This window comes from Mustela erminea, chromosome 11 (assembly GCF_009829155.1).
Source record: "Mustela erminea isolate mMusErm1 chromosome 11, mMusErm1.Pri, whole genome shotgun sequence".
Classification (NCBI taxonomy): Eukaryota; Metazoa; Chordata; class Mammalia; order Carnivora; family Mustelidae; genus Mustela; species Mustela erminea.
Window position 1 is genome coordinate 10,484,776 of NC_045624.1, and position 21,218 is coordinate 10,505,993.

Here is a 21,218-nt window from a genome sequence, read left to right on the forward strand (position 1 = left end):
ATGTCGGAATGTGCCTACTTTTAGGATTACTGTTTCTCTTCCAGAAATTTCTTTGTTCCTATAAGATATTTGAGGGGCAGTTTCCCTGATCCTGATAAGAGAAACAAGGGTGTATTAACATTGATTGATTATATAGTAAACCTTTACCTTGCCTGTCTTTACATAATGAATCTCTCTTCTCCTTACTGCCTGACAGGAATATTTAATGGTATGTTTCCGCCAGTAATAAAACCACTGAGCCATAGAGAGAGTGCTTTGTACATCCAGTGAGGAAGAGTCAGAAATTCCACATTAATGTGCTAAAATGAAAGGCTTAACAACACAACTGGTTTATGAGAAACCGTAATATTTCTCAGAGTTCCATCCATGGATTTGTGGTACTTTTTGGATCCAAGATAATCTGAAGTTGCTAATAAACTCAAAGCAACGGTTTTGCCATTGAGGTCCATGTTCTCCCCCACACACACACCCCACCCCCGTGCTCCTGGACACACCTGTGTAAGGTGGCCTAGAAGCAGTATTAAATAGATTCTGGAAAACCTGGGGCTTGTATGCTTCAGGTAGTAATAATCATTTATGAAAGCGCTGAGTTCTGGGAAAGGGATCTCTTTTGAAGTCAGTAAAAGATCCATTATTTGAAAATTCAGGGAGATTTGATACCAAAGGAGTTTGGTTGGTTTTGTGTCTTGGCTTTCTGGATGAAATTATCTGACACCTAGACCCATAGCCTGAGTGGACGTTTGTAGAACAGACACCCAGTTTTGGATCAGTTTTCTTTTTTTTTTTTCCTTTTCATGGTACCAAAATCATTCTTAGTCTTTATGTTGGTAGTTTTATTTAGATATTCATTTATTCATTCAATAAATATTCATAGTAAGTCCACAGTGCACTTGGCATTATGCTAAGTATACAGGAATAGCAGACAGTGAAACAAACCTGTTTTCTCCTGGGCTTACATGATTCTGAACAGTGAGCAAACTGTAGAATTGTTATTTTTAATATTAATACTTTTGTCTAATTGTATAAACAATTTAGGTGGGTACCTTTAGGGATGTCTTGTTTTTATTGGAGTTTCTCAAACAGGCAGACTCTATTCTATGAATTGAGAATAACTCAAAGCGTAATTTTAAAATGGGATTTCTCCTTTCATTTTAATAAAATTCTTTGCTAATAGCACAAAGGCTGTAAATTTGCAGATACAGTGACCCGTACTCCCAGCTAGCAGCCCTGCCAGTCTGTGTTACAGTGTCAGAGTCTCGAACTGTGGAGCAGAGCAGGTCCATTACCACATAAATAATGAACTGCTGAGGCACCTTTCAGCATGCTCACTGAATGCCTGTCTTTTTTAAACTCAAGACTCTTTTTAATAAACATAAAAAGATCACCCTTAATGTCTGATTTTCACAGTAATTTTATACTTAAAAGGAGATTAATGCAATTGCAATTTTAAGAATTTTTTTCAGACTAATGCAATTGCAATTTTAAGAGTTTTTTTTCAGACTATATACATTCAACTTCCCTCTCTATCCCTCAGAGTTACTCTTACATAATAAAGCATGTGAATATCTGTTGTAGATTACACTACTTAGGGCTTTTTAAAAAATTTTTGTAAGTGTTTAAAAAAAATTCAAGGGTGGGGTACACAGGGTCAGAGACGTCGAGCATCTTAAAATTTAGTGGGCCCAACAGAAATTTGGCTAAAACCTTTACAAAAAAAGAGACCTTTATTAAAGGTGCAGTTTTTTTCTCTTTCCCGTTTTAATTACCACTCTCTCTCTAACGGTAAATGTCATAAATTAGCATATACTGGAGGATCTTAGACCCGAAAATACTCTGCTGGCTTTGAATTTCCTAACTGGCTTTGTACCTGTTTCTGAGACTATGTAACCCCTTTGTACTCTGGGATTTGACTACATCCAAACAGGAAGTAGATCCTTTGATCTTCGCATCAGAGGGACCAGTACCACACATCACATACCAGAGCATGTCTTCTGCCGTTCTCCATGAGCAGCGTGTTTGGAGGTTGAACTACACGCAGTCAATTGCACTGTTGAAAATTTAATGTCTCTGCCTGCAGAGCATACCCGTGTATTAATTTAGTGGTGCATTAAACCTCTGTATTTGAGGGTCATGAACTTACATCTCCAATCCTGGTAGATATCTAATAAGCTTCAGGATAATTAATACAGGAGTGTTTCATTTTTTAAAAAAGGATGCTTTTTACTTAGATTTTATATTTTTTATGACCTATAAAATCACATAAGACACATTAACTAATCCTAAAACACAGCACTATTCTTGGATTGCGTATTATAAGAGCCATGGAGGATTAACTACTGTTTTAAAAAGCAGTTTACATTTGGAACAAGTTTTTCTAAACTCTTCCTTTTTGATTCAAAAATTTTAAATATTAGGGCTATTGGAGAAAAAGACCTACTAAAATGGCAAATGTAGTTTTGAAGCACATTTAAATCATGAATCACTCTCTTGTTAAAATGTTTTTACAAGGCAAGTATTGAACTATCCCCTTAGTTGGAAGCCTGTTGGACCATTTTCTCTTTCCTCCTTGTTCAGACTATTACTACTACTTACCAGTGGCTAACACTGACAAGAAAACACTCCTATAGTGTTTTAGAAATGGAATCGATGCATTTTTTTAAATAAGAGAATACAGTACAAAGTGTTTCAGGTAAGCACATTGTGTCCCATGTTCTGTAGCTACTCAGAGAAGATGGATGAGAAACCTGTCAGTTTTGTGGCTGGTCTGAAGTCCAGGACGTCAGTCTATCTACAAGAATCCCTTCTGTTTCATAACCATTAGAAAAACATAGGTGGCATCGGCACATTTTCAAGCAATTTAAATATTCGGCGTGCAGCTCAAATCATTTAACTTTGCTTAGCCTGTCTATAAAGAGTTCTCGAAGGTCTTCCAAGGTATTAAGTTCGCTGGTTTAACTTTGTGATAGCAGAAGGCAGAAGACTTGTGTCCTTCAGTTGATAAAATATCTTAAACTGGTTTCCCAGTCTTGAAGTAAAGGGCTGGACAGTCAGCCAGAAGTTCTTAGCCCACAGTCTCTGAAGCTGTGAAGACCCCAGCAAGTTCCCTCCAGCCACTTTGGTTTCAGAGCAAGCTGAAGCCAGATGGCCAGAACTCTGAACCTACCACCTGAGCGGCTCCATTGCTCTGTGTCACACCACTGACGACACAAGTCAGGTCCCTTTCGGATTAAAGAGTCTATGACAGAACAAGTTACATCAAGTCATGTGCCTGACTGAGAGAAAAAGACATCATGTAATGTATCAGATAGACTCTGCCTGCCACAGCACCACAGTTGGTGTAGCAGATGCTAAATAAAAGTTACCAATTTGAGGCCTGGATAATATGTAACTTTGCATGCAAAGAGTTAATGCAAAGAAAGTTCAGCAAGAAGAGTTCAGGCTGTCATCAGGAAAGGATCCATGGTATGAATATTGAAAAATGGATTATTATAACCAGAGCAGGGTGAAATTTATTAATTATGAATTAAAGTAGCTGGTTTTTAAGAATGGCTAATATTTTCTGGTTCATTAGAATATTCATATAGTAAGATGCCAGCTATTCCTAATATGAAATATTATCATTGTATATCAGGAAGGGGAGATTAAAAATGAAAATAGGTCATGAAGAAATATAGTAGGAACAAGCATATATGTTTATGGGTTTATGGACAAAGTCTGAGATGCTGTTTTATTACCATTGATGTCACAAATCATATCTGTTAATACTGAAACATTTGATTTAAATCAAATGCTATTTTCCCTAAAAGACAGTGGTCAGACTCTCGCTAAATGAAATTCTGTTCTAAAAATAGCCCCATAATTTAATGAACTCTGCTTGATAGTAAATATCCATCTACTCTTCCTGTTCTATAAATATTTTTCAGCAAGGCAGTGAAAAGCCACTGTGGCCACAGGATTTCATTTTTAGGAGCCCCGGTTTCAGGGGGAGAGACGTCACAAAGCTCATCCATTGTGAAGGGAGCTGAAGTCAAGCATACAGCATGGGAGCATGTGTGAAGGCCGCAGAGTTCCCGCGTCCATTCTGTCCCTTGGATCGAGGGTGGGAACAGGCAGGTGCTCGAGCCAATGCACAGAGCAGGGCACAGTAGAGGGACACAGGCAGCAGGGAGCCTTCTGGAGAGAAGTGGACGTTTCATCAGCAAGGCAGCACCCCCAGAGGAACACGTGGTCTGGCTGCATTTACCAAGATGAAGCCAGAATCTGAGGCATTTCCATGAGCTTTTGTAAACTCTGGGACTCCTGAGTCCTCAGCCGATCTGACTAGCTTTTCCCAGCTAGGAACAGATAGAATCAACTTCTAACCATACTTAAACTTCACTCCTGAAACTTATCAATACATTCTGTGGTTTTTCTAAATTTGCGTCAGTGGTGAAAATATTTATTTTCTTTTCATATACTGGTGTGTCTTTGCGTGGAGGTATGTGTAAACATATGTGATAAGACAGTTAAAAAAAAAATCTAAATACCCTTATATCCTGGTTAATATACCTTATGTTCAGAATTTGGAAATATTTCCTCAGAGTGATTCTGCACTTTGGTCCAAGGTGGTGTCCCTTCCTATATGGTTTTTCTATGGTTCCTCTTTCTGGCATGAAAATCCATGTCATTCTCTTCTTGTTTTTATTTCATTTATTTTTTGAAATGTATACATAAACATTTTTTCAGTTGTGATCACTGTCTATAATGTGACATGTCAATTTTTCTTTTACTTATTTAAATTAAGCCATTTTTCTATAATCCTGGACTGTCTTCATCTTTAATCACTACATCATATTCACCAAACTTGTATAACCTGTATTAGCTTGGCACTGAAAAATGATAAGAAATTTATTTTTAACTACGTCGGAAAGCATTTTTGTCTGAGCTGGCCTTCAAGAGCAGCAGCTGTCAGCTGTGAACTAGACTTCCAGGCCTTCATCCGTTAGAGCTGTATTTCCACGGCCACGTGGGGCTTGGCCTTTCTGATGTCACAAACCAGTCTGTGCCTTTGCCCTGGGTGATTTCCACGTTTCCACCCTTGCCGTCCATGCTCGAGGCGACGGCTGTGATCCAGGTCCTACCCAGCTGAGGTCAACAGGGACCTTCACCAACAGGCATCCGTCCCGTTACAGATGACAGTCATCTGATGCCTGTGTTAGGAGTCAGCTGGTTTATAGGCTGCTTTAATCTGATCTCACTTAAATGAATAAATGTTCTTCAAAGCAGTTCCGGGGGGTGGGGTGCCACCAGTTTTTCCAGCCCCACATGTGCAGTTTGTCGAGTCTCTGCTTGCAGGGGTAAGGGAGAGGTGCCATGGCTGCTAACGGCCCTGCAGGACCCCCTGTTCCTCCCAGGAGAGCTGCTATGCCTTTTCTGGAGGATAATTTTTGCAGGTTTTTTTATTTTAATTTGTCTGTTTGGGGTTACCTGATTTGACTTGGTAAATTCTAAAGAGCACAGATTACGTCTCCTTAGCTTATTCTGTGCGGATGTCGTCACCTGTGGCTTTGAGACGGATATGAAGTGATTTCACACCACCGCCTCCACATATTCTACTCTCCTCTACTTTTCTATGCTGTCTCCGTTCGCGTGAGGTACTTACGGTCATCTCTGTTGCCATCTGAAGGACAGAAACGAATGCCACTTTAAAGCTTCCTCAGTGCAGATGAAATGGTGATAATAATGCAGACTTTCAGTACTTTCATGGAGAAGTCAAAGACCGTCACAGGCATTACCCCATCCATGTCCCCAAGCAGCCCTATCAGATTTAACGAAAGAGAGGTCTAAGTGGTATTTTGCAAATGGATGTCAAGGTCACCTGAAGAACTTTTAGCCAAAGTCAGAATATTGCGGTGGGCAGTTCAGCTCTGTTTTGGGGGATGACATTGGGGCCAGCAGCACATAAGGACTTGCCCAGGGTTCTCCCGCCTGCTAGCTGTGCACTGGGATGGAACCCCTGTCAGGGACGGTCACCTTTTTCACAGGCAGTCACAATCCTCACACTTGCATGTGTGTTCAGGAGACAGGCCAGTGGCACAGGAGGCAAGGCAGGGCCCCAGGAGTTGAGGGAAGTCGAGCAAAATAAATCAGCTCAGAGCAGCTGCTGGACAGACTAACATTCCCTTCTTTGCACACATTTAAATCTGATACGGAATTTCCATACTGAAAATCCTGGGTCATTTCTACACACATTATTCATTTCACCATTAGTAATTAAACAGGCCACATTTTATGGATTTGGACTGTCCTTTTTGTCGTAAAGCAGTTCTGATACACTCTTTAACTGCAGTCCCTGTGAGTAGGATACGTTAATGATAAAACACATTAGGGAATTCTTTTTAACAAAGAAAAATAATGTGTTTTAGAAAAGCCTGAACATTTGAAAGTGCTTGGGAAACCTTTTCTAAGTGGCATAATGAGCCTTGGGTCCTCCGAGCTGCGGCATTTTCTCGTAGTCTACTTGTTTTGGGGACAGCAGGCTGAGTGGAGACACGGGCTATGTGGAGACGAAAGAGGAATGGAACACCAGAAGCCATCTAATACCTTCAGCCCGCACCCAAGGGCAAGGTGCGACTTCTGGGGGAGACGAAACAACCACTTTCAAGTAGAATTAGAATAGCCTTTCCTCAGACGCTAGAGTTCAAGAAAGGACTGGTTGTCGGGATAGAAGGTGACCGGGCCCACCTTGGGAGAAGGCTTCATCCCTTCAGGGTTTGGAGAGAGAACTTTTACCAGAAAACACAGCAGAGGGCTTGCTATCGCAAGGAAGATGTCTGCTAGTATCATTTGTCCAGGCACCAGGCATAATGCGGGTTAATTTTCAGGTTCTCCTGCATCAGTAAGTGTAAGTAAATGCTGTCCTGTGTGAGCTTCAGCAAGGTGACCAGGACAAACTCTGTCCCACGTACTGGTCTGTATGCCCAGCATCCCTGTATAGTGCCTTCCGAGCAGCCACTAATGCACATACCACAAGCCACATGGCAGCTTCCTAAATTCAGTGCACGTACTCTTCAGTTCGGGTTTATTTTAATGCACTTCAAATCAAGGAGCATTTCTTGATTTGATTCTTCTAACGGCATTAAAATGAACAAGGAGAAGGCACTTTCCTTCACGGGTTTAGTCTTTTTTCCTAACTTTCCCCCAAACTTTAACATTGAATTTAAAAAAAAAAAAAAAAAAAAAAAAAACCTCAAACGTACCAAAAAATTGAAGAGAACAGTAAAATCTGTATACCTTCCATCCAGATTTAGAACTGCTAACATTCTCCTGCATTCGCACGTCTTTCTCTGTGTGTGTATCATTAATTCGGCCTGCAGTGGGTAGAGAACCAAAGGGAGCGATCTAGGCTAGAATTTGACTTCAGACTGAAAGGATACAGCCAGCACAGAAAAGATGGGCTACGTTCCACAAGGAGGGGAAACATCAAAATTTGTGGTAGGAGTAGGAAGTTCCTGATCTATTAAGGGAGTACAGGTAGCACGGGCTGGCTGGCCAATGGCTTATTTGGGAGAAAGTAGCCATTTGAGGGAAGACCTTAATGCCAGGCCAAGATACTTGGGTTGGGAGGCCAGGCAGGGACGAGCAATCAGGTCTCACTGGTTGTTCTCTCGGGCGGGAATGGTCGGCTCGGCTAGGGAATTTAGAGGAGTGGGGACGACAGGTGATAAACTCGGAGTAAGGAGTTCAGTGAGAAAACCGTGTGGCACACGTCCACGCAGGAGTCTACTTACTAAGTCCCTTGCAGAACACAGGATGTATTCTATTGGTAATTTTGCTAGGTTTGTTTAGATTTTACATTTTTTGTTTTCTTGTCTAGTTTTATTATCTTTCCAGCCTTTAACTTAAAGGGCAGAGGACTCAGTCTTTCTTTCTGCTGAGCATATGCCAAGTGTCCAAATGTCTGTTGATCCATTCCTGTCATAAGTTGAAATAATTGGAAATGACTTGATGTGCTCACTTGAATTTACTAGTCCCTTTATAACCGGAGACTCTGAATACATATCTGCAGATGAATCAGTCCGGTGATAAATGCTCCCTGAGAAAACAGATACCTGATTCATAAGTATGGTTTCTGCTTCAGTAACCTAGAGCTGCACTGTCCAAGCAATACGGTAGCCACTAGCCCCATGAGGCTGTTAAACACTTATGACTGACTTGTTCGAATTGATGTATGCTATAAATACACAGCAGGTTCAAAGACTTAGTATAAAAAGGGGATGTAAAATATCTAAGTAATAATTTCTTATATGGATAACATGTTAAAATGGCAATATTTTAGATATTATATGTTTTATATACATTATTATGTATAAATGATTATATGAATATAAAGTGGCCTAGTCCCACCACTTTTCTTCAACAGAGTATCAGAAGTCTTAGCCAAGGCGATTAGACAGGAGCAAGAAATAAAAGGCATCTGAAATGGTGAAGAAGAAGTAAAACTGTCCCTCTTTGCAGATGACATGACACTATATAAAGAAAATCCTAAAAACTATTAAAAGAAAAAGTGTTTCAGCTAATAAAAGAATTCAGTAAAGTTGCAGGATACAAAATTAACATAGAAAAATCTGTTGGATTTCTATAGACTAACAGCAAACCATCAGAGAATTTTTTTTAAACCCCATTTACAATTGCATCATAAAGAATACATGTAAGGGTGCCTGGGTGGCTCAGTGGGTTAAACCACTGCCTTCCGCTCAGGTCATGATCTCAGCATCCTGGGATCGAGTCCCGCATCGGGCTCTCTGCTCAGCAGGGAGCCTGCTTCCCTCTCTCTCTCTCTGCCTCCTTCTCTGTCTACTTGTGATCTCTGTCAAATAAATAAATAAAACCTTTAAAAAAAAAGAATACATGTAAAAAATTTAATGGAGATAAAAGACCTATACACTAAAAATGATAATTTTTTGATGAAAGAAATTGAAAAAGACACAAATGGAAAGATATGCCATGCTCATGGATTGGAAGAATTAACAATGTCCATATAACCCAAAGCAATCTATATAGATCAGTGCAATCCCTACCAAAATTCCAATGGCATCTTTCACAAAAAATAGAACAATCCTAAAATCTGTATGAAACCACAGAAAACTCCGAATAGCCAAGGACAATCTTGATAAAGAACAACACACCTGGAGGCATCATGTTTTCTGATTTCAACCTGTATCACAAAGCTCCACTAATTAAACACCGTGTTGTTGGCATAAAAACAGGCCAGTGGAACCAGACAGAGAGCCCAGAAATGAACCTATGCATATATGGTCAATTAGATTATGAAAAAGGAGCCAAGAATATACAACGGGAAGACAGGGGATCGATCCTCAGTATATACGTAGTGTATCTGAAACTAATGTCATATGTCAATTATATCTCAACAAAAATAACCCGTGTGTGTATATATAAATATTTTATCTGTTTTTACTTTTTTTTTTTTTAAGATTTTATTTATTTATTTGACAGATCACACGTAGGCAGAGAGGCAGGCAGAGAGTGAGGCTAAGCAGAGAGCCTGATGTGGGGCTCGATCCCACGACCCTGGGATCATGACCTGAGCCGAAGGCAGAGGCTTTAACCCACTGAGCCACCCAGGCACCCTGTTTTTACTTTTTTAATGTGGCTTCTGGAAAATTAAAAGTTAGATATTTGGATCACATTCTGTTCAACAGGGCTGATAGAGATAATTGGATGTCTTTCTATACAGATGCTCTCCAGCTTGTATTTTTTTTTTTTTTTAAGATCCCAGTAAATATACATGAAAGGCAGGTTTTTCCAGCTCTACACTGGGACTAATTTGAGTTTCTGCCTTAAAGGAAATGTGAAAAAAACAATACTGAGATTTAATTTTTGATAATTTTTAAGAATCCTAAGTATAAATGCCATTTTATAGGAAACAACTTCAAAATATGAATTCGGGAAAGATATTATTATTAGGAAAGGATAAATTAAAATCCAAAGTTTGCCTAACATGCCTGTCTGTAAATATCTCTTTTTAATCTGTAGTTCAAATAATTAAAATAGTAAAGACTGATGCTAGTGAACTGATTTCAGAGGCAGTATCATTCGCTTTTTCTGCTGATGAAATCTGTTGTATTTTCTTAATATAGCATTTCTCCAAATCGGCTAAGCATCTCCAGAGAGTAAATGATGAAGGCAGAGCATACAGCGGTGCTATCACGTCTGAGATAGTCAGTGATAATATCCAGTACATCTAACTGCACTCCCAGAACTTGACGTAATGTGCCAGAATGGTGGGGAACCTCGAGATCCATCGTGGGGCGTTCATCACACTTTGTCTGCGGGCATATATGGCAGTCATTTAAGGCTTAGCGTGGCTTCCACCCTTTCATGGCATCGCCCACTTACTCTAGTCCGCGCGGCTGCCGACAGCTCCCTACCTCAGGGAAAACAAGAGCAGCCTCAATTCTCTTTTAAAAGCTCTTCAAAGAATTGCCTTAACCTCCCTTGGTGACATGTGTCTAACCACTGTCATTATCATCACAGCCTGTGGACTTAACCTCTGAACTTCATTTTCCTCATCTGTTAACTGAAAACCTGCTGTCCCTCGAGCACGTGGTGCTTGCAAGTGCTCAGGTGGTGTCCGGGGTGAGAGCGCCTCGATCCCAAGTGTCGCCTCTTTGCACCGCATCTCCCGGGCAAAGCTCATTCTCCCTTCTCTGACTCACTCGTTTTCTTTAAGAAATGTTGGCATTCTCTTTTTTATAATTCACTTACTCACTCCTACAAGATAACCACTGTCGGCAGCCAGGACAGGCTCGCGGCCTGTGTGGCTGCGTGCGACAACGCCCACACCACAGGACTCAGTGGCTGCTTGCATGTGCTGCCCACCCTGGCCCCAGCCTCACCGGCCCCCGCCCCATGCTTCTGTCCACTCTGCTGGGCTTGACTGTATACATACCCGTTTCTAGCTCTATCTAGTGTCCCACAAAGAGGATAACACAGTAAATACCTATGAAAACAAATGATTTATCAGCCCGGCAGAGTTCACCTCATAAACCCGCTCAGTTGGCTACAAACTAATCACTTGAAGTAAGGCATTTGCTGGTCGTTCAAATCATGGCAACCTCTCTCTTTCGTTTTAAAAGATTACTGATGTGGGGAAAGGACACGTTGACCTACTTCACTGACAGAAACAAGCAAAGAAGTTGAAAATTTCTTTAATACTTATCACGTGTTGGGTTTTTGGCTAGGTAATTCACACGGCTTCTCTGTGAAGAAGATATTCTTATCCACATGTTACAGATGAGAAAACTGAGATCACAGAGCAAGTCAATGGTAGAGCCAATGTCTGAACCTAGGCCTGACTGACTAACCTCACACGACGGGGTTTATACTTTTTTTGACAGGGAGATGCCTTCTCTGTCAAAGTATCTGAGCAGAACAGTCACCCAGGAGCAGAGGGAGCAAATCCTTCCCACTCCTGCTTCCCAGTGCTTTAAAGCATCTGAAGACTCCCCCCGTGCTCTTTTGCACCGTCTGTCAGCTTGAAGGAGCCACAGCCCCGCTGAGTTGGTTTGCAGGGGGAGGGCAGGCAAGACACCAGGACAAAGGGCCCTACTTAGCCTCCTGTGACACAAGAAGGGTTGAATAATTTAAGTTCCACCACTTTGCCAGCTTCTACTGTATAGTCCTCAGTCTTTCCAGCTTTAGACAAAAGCTGGTAGGATGTCATCAAAAGCAACAGAGTATTAAGTGCCTAATTCTCATCCTTACCTTTGGGAAAGAAAGCAGTTTGAGATAATGGATGAAAATTCTAAAATCTATGTTAATGTTATTCTTATTTTTAAGTACTTCTGTTTCTCTCTAAAACCTGAAAACCCAAAAGTGAGGCTGTGCTTCTGTCTTCTCTAACATACCAAGTATCACATTTCACTGGAACAGGAGCGTAACCAGCGCTCGTCGGCCAGTGTTGTTGTTGTTACGCCACAGCTGCCCTTCAAACAACTGATGAGACCCATTCCGACAAAGCAAGCAATTTTAGGTCATGTTTATCACATGTGAGATGGTTTCCTGTCATCTTACACAAAGCTGTAACTTTTATTCTTGTCTCTAGTTAAAACAGGACTTGATCTGAACAACTAGTTATCTCAGAATGATGGTTAATTCTACTCTCTGCAAAAAAAGGGGCTGGGGACGACATCTCTATCGGCTAAATGCTGAATTGAACCTAAGTGTTATGCGAGCCAAGGTTTTGGACAAGTTCTCTGGGGCAGATTTTGAGAGACCGATGGCATCGAGGGGGCAACAAAGGTCATTTGGTCATTCCCAACTTCAGTCACAAGAAACCAACGGTCACCCACAGATGAGACACCGATGTAAAAACCCGAGAACACGGGGGTGAGCCTCAAGCACAAAGACCAAGACGGGCTGCACCCGAAGGGTAAGAAGAGTGGCCATGCCAACCACGCCACTCCTTGCCCAGGCCAGCACAGCCCTGCTCCAAGAAGACCCCTAGTTTCTCCAGCAGGGAAGTGGGTCCCTTCTCGAGAGACCCAAACTCAGGTCCTAACCTCAAGAGGGAATCGTTTGTGCAGCCTGAGCATTGGGGAGGAGATGGTGATGGCAAAGGGGAACCGTTTATAGCAGCCCCTTTGGATCCTGGAAGACTTTGGATCCTGGAAGACCGAGTTTCCCCTCCTAGCAGCATTCGAGTAGAAACCTCAGCCAATGGTTTTGCTTACCTGCAGAGTCAAGATTGTAGCCCAGTCTGACCAGGAACTTGGTGGAGCACTGATCCGTCCTGATACGGGGCCACAGAGCATGAGCCGTACCAGCCTTGGAACCAGTTCAGACGCTCTGCTTGGGCAGGACAGCTAATTCATAGGGCTTCCTGCTGCTGAGTGTAGCTCCCAGTGCAAGAAGCCTGGCCTGAGCTGCTGCAAAACTATTTAGCCCAGCAGCACTCAAGCTGCCTATAAGCAGAAACAGAAAGGTAACCCCATGGCCAGGGAGCTTGGTACAGAGTTCTGCCTGATTGGATCTCCAAACAAGAGACTTACAGGTTCTGGGACCTATTCTATGGCCCCAACCAACTAGGGAAACTAATTTATAGTCCTACCTTTCTCCCTACTTAACAGGACATCCAGCCATAGCTCCCAGGAATGTGCACAGCCCATCCTGTAATCCCAGTTAAGCAGCACTTGCGGGGAGAGCCTAGCCAGCGGCCCTTCCCACCTGCAGAGCCAAGACCATGGCCTGTTTGGCCTGCAGAAAAGAGCCTTGCCAGCCTCGGGGCATCTACAGCAACCCCCCTAAGCAGGAAAACTAATTTGTAGCCCTGACCACTGCTGAACACAGCCTTCTGCCCACCCACCCAGGGCACCTAACCAAAGCACAGGGGAAGCCCGGTCGTCCATCCTGCAGCCCTGCTTCCAGTGGCACATGAGCCAAGCACATAGCCAGTGGCTCTCACCATCTGCAGAGCAGAGCTGGCAACCCCATCTGGCCAGAGATGGTACACAGCCCTGCCTGATTTGAGTCCCCAAACAACAAGCCATTATGGCGTTAGCCCCTGTTCTGCTGCCCTGCCCAACCAGGGAAGCTGATTTCATAACCATGCCTGTTCCTGAGAATAGCAGTTAGTAGTCCTAACTGCCTAGGAAGCCTGACCAACAGATCCACACAGCTGTGGCGCCCAACCTCCAGTCGCACAGGCAGGGAACACAGCCAGCACACAGAACATTCCTCAGGATCCTATGTTAGGCCACAAAACAAGTCTTAGCAAATTCAAGAAAAATGAAATACCAGTTTTCCTCTCTGTCCACAATGGTATGAAACTAAAGATCACTAGCAGGAGGAAAACTGGAAAATTCATGAACACATGGAACTTAAATATTCTCCTGAACAACCAATGGGTCGAAGAGGAATTTAAAAAGTATCTTGAAACCCTTTACAGGATACAACAAAAGCAGTTCTAGAGTGAAGTTCATAGCTATCATGCAAACATTAAGAAAATAGATTTGGGGACTCCTGGGTGGCTCAGATGCTTAAGCATCTGCCTTGGGCTTAGGTCATGATCTCCAGGTCCTGGGATCCAGGCCCGCATCAGGCTCCCAACTCAGCGGGGAGTCTGCTTCTCTCTCTCCCTGTGCTCTGTCTCTCTCTCTCTCTCTCAAATGAATATATCTTTTTTAAAATTTTTTAAAAATTATAAAAAGGAAAACAGATTTCAAATAACCAGCTTTACACCTTTGGGTCTTGAAAAGGAAGAACAAACTAAGCTCAAAGTTTGCAGAGGAAGAAAAGATTGGAATGGAAACAAAGATTAGAAAATGAAACACAGAAAAGGAAAACATTTTTTTTAAAAAACTAAGAGTTGTTTCTATGAAAAGATAAAATTGACATCTTTATGTAGACTAACGAACGTGAGAGGACTCAAATCAACAAAATTTATAAACAAAAAAGATTCCAACTAAACCACCAAAATACAAAAGATTATATGAAAACTACACCAACAAACTAGACAACTGCAAAGAAATGGAAAAATTCATAGAAACATATACCCGACCAAGACTGAGTTAGGAAAAAATAGAAAATCTGAACAGATGAATGAGCTTGAATCAGTAATGAAATATCTCCCAATGAATGAAAGCCCAGGACCAGGTAGCTTCATTGGTGCATTTTACCAAACATTTAAAGAATTAGTGCCAATCCTTTTCAAACTCGAGGTGGTAGAAACACTTCCAGTTTCTTTTATGAGGCCAACATTATCCTGATACAAAAGCCAGATAAGGATACTACAAGAAGACTACTGGCCAATAACCCTGACACATACAGATGCAAAAATTTTCAATGAAATTACTAGCAAATTGAACTCAACAGCACATTAGAAGGCTTATTCACCATAATCAATGGTATTTATCTCTGGGATCCGAGGATGGTTCAACATACACAAGTCAATAAACATGATACATCACACTAATAGAAAAATAATGATCATTTTGACATGTGCGTTTGACAAAATTTTTTTGACAAAAATTTTTTGACAGAAAAAGCATTTGACAAAATTCAACATCCATTCATGATAAAGTCAACATCCATTCATGATAACAAATGTATAGAAAGAACATGCCTCCATATAGTAAAGGCTATATATGGCAAACCCACACCTAACATCATACTTAATGGTGAAAGTTTGAAAGCCTTTCCTGTAAGGTCAGGAAGAAGACAAGGGTGCCAGCTTTTACCACTCCTATTTAACACAGTACTGGAAATCATAGCCAGAGTAGTTAGGCAAAATAAAAGGCATCAGAATTAGAAAAGAAGAAATAAAACTATTTGTAGATGATATGATTTTATATACAGAAAATCCTAACAGCTATACCAAAACAAACAGATCAACAATTCAGCAAAGGTACAGGTTACAAAATTAACATACAAAAATCAATGGTGTTTCTGTATACTAACAATGAGTTATCTGAAAAAGATGGAAATGATCCCACTTATAATAGCATCAAAAGCAATAAAATACTTAGTAAATTTACTCAAAGAGGTCAAAGATCTCTACACTGAAAACTATAAGACAGTAACGAAAGAAATCAAGTAAGACACAAATGGAAAGATATTCCACGTTCATGGATTGGAAGAATATTGTTAAAATGTCCATACTTTCCAAAACCATCTATACATTTACTACAATCCCTATCAAGGTTCCAATGGCATATTTTACAAAAGTTAAAAAAAAATCCTAAAATTTGTATGGAACCACAGAAGACCCTGAATAGCTAAATAATCTTGAGGAAAAAACAAAGTTGGAGGCATCTCAATTCCTGACCTCAAACTGTATAATGCTGTAGTAATCAAAACAGTATATTACTGGCATAAAAAAATATACATGAACCAATGGAACATAATCCAGAGTTCAGAATAAATCCCCCACCTATACAATCAACTAATACTTGCTAAGGGAGGTCGCCTGGGTGGCTCAGTTGGTTGAGCAACTGCCTTTGGCTCAGGTCATGATCCCGGACTTCCAGGATCGAGTCCTGCATCAGGCTCCCAGCTCCTTGGGGAGTCTGCTTGCTTCTCCCTCTGACCCTCTCCTCTCTCATGCTCTCTCTCACTCATTCTCTCTCAGATAAATAAAATCTTTAAAAAAAAAAAAAAACTTGCTAAGAAATCCAAGAACACTCAACTGAGAAAAGACTATCTCTTCAATAAGCAATACTGAGAAAATGGAGTTTTCATATGTGAGAGAATGAAACTAGACTCCTTTTGAACCACTCACAAAAATTAACTCAAATAGGGGCACCTGGGTGGCTCAGTGGGTTAAAGCCTCTGCCTTCGGCTCGGGTCATGATCCCAGGGTCCTGGGATCGAGCCCCGCATCGGGCTCTCTGCTCAGCGGGGAGCCTGCTTCCTCCCACCCCTCTCTGCCTACTTTTCTGCCTACTTGTGATCTCCGTCTGTCAAATAAATAAATAAAATCTTTAAAAAAAAATTAACTCAAATAGAATAAAGACTTAAACATGAAACCTGAAGACATGAAAATCCTAGAACATAACCTAGGGGAAAAGTTGTCTTGACACAGGTCTTGGCAATGATGTTTTGATAAGACAGCTAAAGCACAAGCAACAAATTAAAAAATAAATAAGTGCGACTCTGTCAAACAAAAACGTCCACACAACAAAAGAAGCAATCGACAAAAAGAAAAGATAGCCTATATGTGAAAAGGAGAAAAAAATATTTGCAAGCTGTATATCTGATAAGGAGTTAATATTGAAAATATATAAAGAACTCCTAAAATTCATGAGCAAAAAAAGAAAAAAAGCAAATAATCCAGTTGAAAAATGGCCAAAGTACCTGAACAGACGTTTTTCCAAAGAAGATATTCAAATGACCAACAAGTGCCTGAAAAGGCACTCAGCATCGCTCATCGCTAGAGAAACGCAACTCAAAACCACAATGAGCTGTCGCCTTACACCTCGTAGAATGGCTGTCCTCAAAAAGACAAAAACAACACAGGCTGGCATGGTCTTAGAGAAAAGAGAACCTGGGTATGCTGCTGATGGGAATATAAGTTGGTATAGCCACTTTGGAACAGACTATGGAGATTCCCCAGAAAATTAAAACTAGCACCACCCTACGACCCTGCAGTTCCACTTCTGGGACCGTCTGAAGAAAACGAGGACACATGTTGCCGAGATGTGGCGCACCATGTTCTCTAGCGGCGTTATTCACAAGAGCCAAGAAAGGGAAACAACCTCGTGTCCATCAGTAGATGAAAGGATAAAGAAGTGTGTGCACACACACACACACACACACACAGGAATATGATTCTGACATAAATCCTGCTATTTGCAGCAACACGATTAGACTTTGAGGTCAGTATGTTACCTGCAGTGAGTCAGACAGAGGAAGACAAATACTGTGTGATCTCACTGATACGTGGAATCTAAAGGTACCAGCCTCACAGAAAACCTGCTACTTTGTAGCCAGGGGCACAGTGGTGGGGGGAAGTAAGAGAAGGGGGGTACAGACTTCTGGTTCTAAAATCGGGCAGTACTGGGCATATAATGTACACGGTCAATGTAGCCAGCAATGCCGTATGGAATGTTTGAAGGTTGGCAAGAGTAGATTCTAAAAGTTCTCATCACAAGGGGAAAAAGTTGCAATACACGTTAACTAAATTTATGTGATAACCGTTTGCTAGTACATAGATATGTCAAGTCATTAAGCTGTGTGCATCAATATATCGCATTAGAACTGGAAGAAAATAATTTGTTTTCCCATCTGTGCGAAGTTGTCTCTCTGCCAGTCTTGTCATTTTACTTTACGATTGACCCTCCAACATTTGGGGTAGAGAGAGTTCAATCATAATTCCAACTATTTTCCTTAAAAAAAAAAAAAAAAAAAATTTTTCTTATATGAGGACTTTACTGTTTGCTTAAAAAGCATGGTTCTTTGACTGAAAGGAATATACTCCAAGATAACTGCAGTGAGACGGTAAGTTAAAATTCATGATTTTGTATTTTAGCTTATTCATCTTAGTTTTCTATCATTTTATTGTAATCTCCATAAAGTTGGGAGATTTGCAAATGTATTTAATTGTAACCCTCCTTTAATAATGGTTGTACTGCTACACATTGAATGCGTCCCCTAAAAGTCTTGTGTGGCAGCCATAAGCCCCAGGGTGGTGGTGTCTGGATTTTGGGTCTTTGGGCGGTGACTAGAGTTGAATCAGGTGGTGAGGAGGGACTCTCCTGAGAGGAAAACTGTGTTTATTCTTTCCCCGCTAAGTATTGTCAGGGAAACGCAGAGAGAGAGAGAGACACTTAGATATATATCTGTCTCCTAAGGGTCTAGTCCCAATAATCCAAAATTGATAGTCTACCTACGGAAAAGCAGAAAGGAATTTATATGCAACTACAAACTAGAGAAATAATTTCGTGCTCTTGTCCTTTGAGCCTATGTAAAGCCAGGATTGCAGTTAGTTTGCAGAATCTTAAAATGCGTGTGTCAAACCCAGGTGGTTGTGCGTACGTGTCCTGTTCTCCACTGGGAAGGTGGCAGGCCCACTAGAGCATCCAGAATGGTCTTTATGAATAGATGGTTTGCAGCGCTCACACTGTTGCCGGGAGAGCCAAGGCCTCTTTCTCCCACAGATCCCAGATAGACTTTGTCCTGAATCCACGACCGCCACCTAACCCACTATCCACATAATCGTGTCTAGTTTTGTGAATCTGTGTGCCTATTCGTATAATTTGGAAACTGCATCTCAAAGAAGTTCCAAATTATTGAAGAGCCAAGAGCTTCTGATGCTGAATTATATATCAGGGTAATATGCGCCTGAGGTGCACTCCGTATTCTTGTATGGTTTTACCTTATAACTTGATGTTTGCATTAGTAAAGGCGCTGACAACTCTGAAAAGTAAGTACTTTGAGTTTAATAAGTAAACTGTGTTAACTGGTAATTACTAATTACCATTGTCCTGTAATGCTATCTCTGAATTTTTAAATTGCTTTTTCAAGATTTCCTTGGAAAGATAACAGGCTCCCCCTAGTGGGAAGTGAGCATTATAATGAGTTATTCCCCCAGTAAGTGTAACTTCAGAGTTAGACTTGGTAATGGAAAAGGACTCCTTTTTTTTTTTTGTCTTTGAATTTTAACCACGAGAATAATATTGGTTATCATGGAATGTGTATAGGACAGTTCTGAGTTTGCCATCATGTTGAGGAACTGCTCCTACGTAATAAAGAGAGAAAGTGAAGTTACCTCAGCTTAATGCCTCAATGCCTCGCATTCGCTCCAGCTAACCTGTTGGACTATCGACATACGTGGAATTAGAATTTACTTACCAATTACATATATATCACTTAACGCCTAACCTTTTACTTTGATATTTGATAATTAAGAAGTTAGAAGATTATCTCTCATTCTGGGCCTCATTTTTACAGCTGGGCTTATGGCTTCCTCAAGATTTCACAGTTGGAAGTTGGCTTCGACCTTTGAGTTCCTATTAATTTTACAGAAAGCAAGCCTTGCTCATTTTGGCTTTTCTTAATTTATGAGAAAAATATAACCAAAATCCCATGCTTTTGTGGAAGTAATTAGCTTTCCGCCCCATATCATTCAGACTTGAAGCTAAAACTGCATCTTCGTGGAATTTAATAACTTATGTAAAATGTTAATTCTCAATCATCAAGAAAAGTTATTACTGCACCCAGGCAGGGAAGTAAGTAGCACATTACAAAATGGGTTTTGATTTTACAATTGGTAATGAAACAAAAATTTAAAAATTTAATGAAATTTTGTCCGAGAATGGCATATATCCCAGAATAGTTAACAGCCAAGAACTAACTCCCGGAAGAGCAGTTATGGCAAATTATGGAAACTTTCAGTTTTGAAATCCTATAAGCTATGTTTCACGTATTCCACATCTTATATAGCTTATGTCAAAGCACAGGCTTCCCTGCTTTTTGGTAACCGTTGACAAAGTTCTTCCACGCTGGAGAAAGGTTGTCTCTCACTAATAAACATTTTGTTTTATCGTTTTCTTATAGCGAACAACATGCTTGGCTTTGGAACACTGGTCAGTACTTCCAATACCTATGATGGGTCTGGTGTCGTGACCGTAGAGACGGACCACCCGCTCCTCTGGACCATGGCCATCAAAACCTAACCCAGCAAGTGGTATCTATGGCCGGGCCTCGGATTTACTCATTTGCTGCTGACTTACTGCTCCACAAGAGTTCACCTTGGTTTACAGAAATTTAAACCTCTCCATGGGATGCCCCCTAGTTTTAAAGATGTTAATGTTTCAGGAACCCCAGGTACCATAAATGACAGATCTCAATTCTACAGTGAGGGAGAAAAATTATTTGTGAAAAAAGTACATAAGCTCCATTACATTCACTTGGAAAACCAAAGTGGGTCATTCCGCTACAAAATTCAGTACCGATTATTAGCATTTCATTTCTCCTAGGGAATTGTTTTTAATTTTGAAGCGGAGACTGTTCTCTGTTGAGCGTCTCTGGTGTCCAACACATCGGCTGCCTCCTGCCCGTCCTTAAATCCTTACCCCGAAGGCTCTGTCTAGTGTTTATGAGCGCTGGAGTCCTCTGTGTAACATGGGGAAAAGTTCCTTTGGGACTGGGCTGTTAGGACGGCACCATTTCGCCCTGGCCTTATTACTGTCTTTGGTATTAACTTTTAAAATAAATCAAGAGTCACTGACCTAACTGTTAAATTTGAAAACAGGCAGTTACACAGCTGTAGGTGCCGAGAGAAACGGCATGAAGGGTGCGTGACAGTTCACAGAGGGCCCCCGGCACTTCACCCCCCTCGGCTCTGAGGTGAGAGCAGTAGGCTCCAGTGGAGCGACAGGTGCAGACTGCCCTCATCCGAGTCACAACCGAGGCCGGGGATGCTGTGCAGAGGAAACTCCTGCATGGAAACGGAATGGTTTCTGACATACCGAGACTGAAAAAGCAGAGGTCCACAGACCGCAAGTTAATGCAGAGGGCCGGGAAAGGAGCGTGCCACCAAGTAGAAGAATCTGGGTCTGCAGGCCCGAGCTCCTGTCCCCGTGCGGCCGTTCACCCTGGGAGGGGAGGGCGGGTGGCGCCGAGCTTCCCTCCCCCGCCCTCCCCCGCAGCTTCTCCCTGCACCTGCCAGTGCACCTGCCAGCGACCGGGCAGAGAAGGCTCCGCGTCGCCGGCCCGGC

The 21,218-nt window shown here is 41.5% G+C and overlaps 1 protein-coding gene across 2 annotated transcripts in view; it reads left to right on the forward strand.

The window, feature by feature from the left end:
• Positions 1 to 20,728, forward strand: part of TPK1 (thiamin pyrophosphokinase 1) — a 343,412-nt gene extending 322,684 nt beyond the window's left edge. The window contains exon 9 of one of the 2 annotated variants that reach the window (XM_032305883.1): positions 20,056 to 20,222. In XM_032305883.1, coding sequence (XP_032161774.1) covers positions 20,056 to 20,174 — 119 coding nt within the window. In that variant the 3' untranslated portion in view covers positions 20,175 to 20,222. Of the gene's footprint in view, positions 1 to 20,055 lie in introns of both variants that reach the window. The other variant, XM_032305882.1, reaches the window with a different exon arrangement.
• Positions 20,729 to 21,218: the final 490 nt, after the last annotated feature.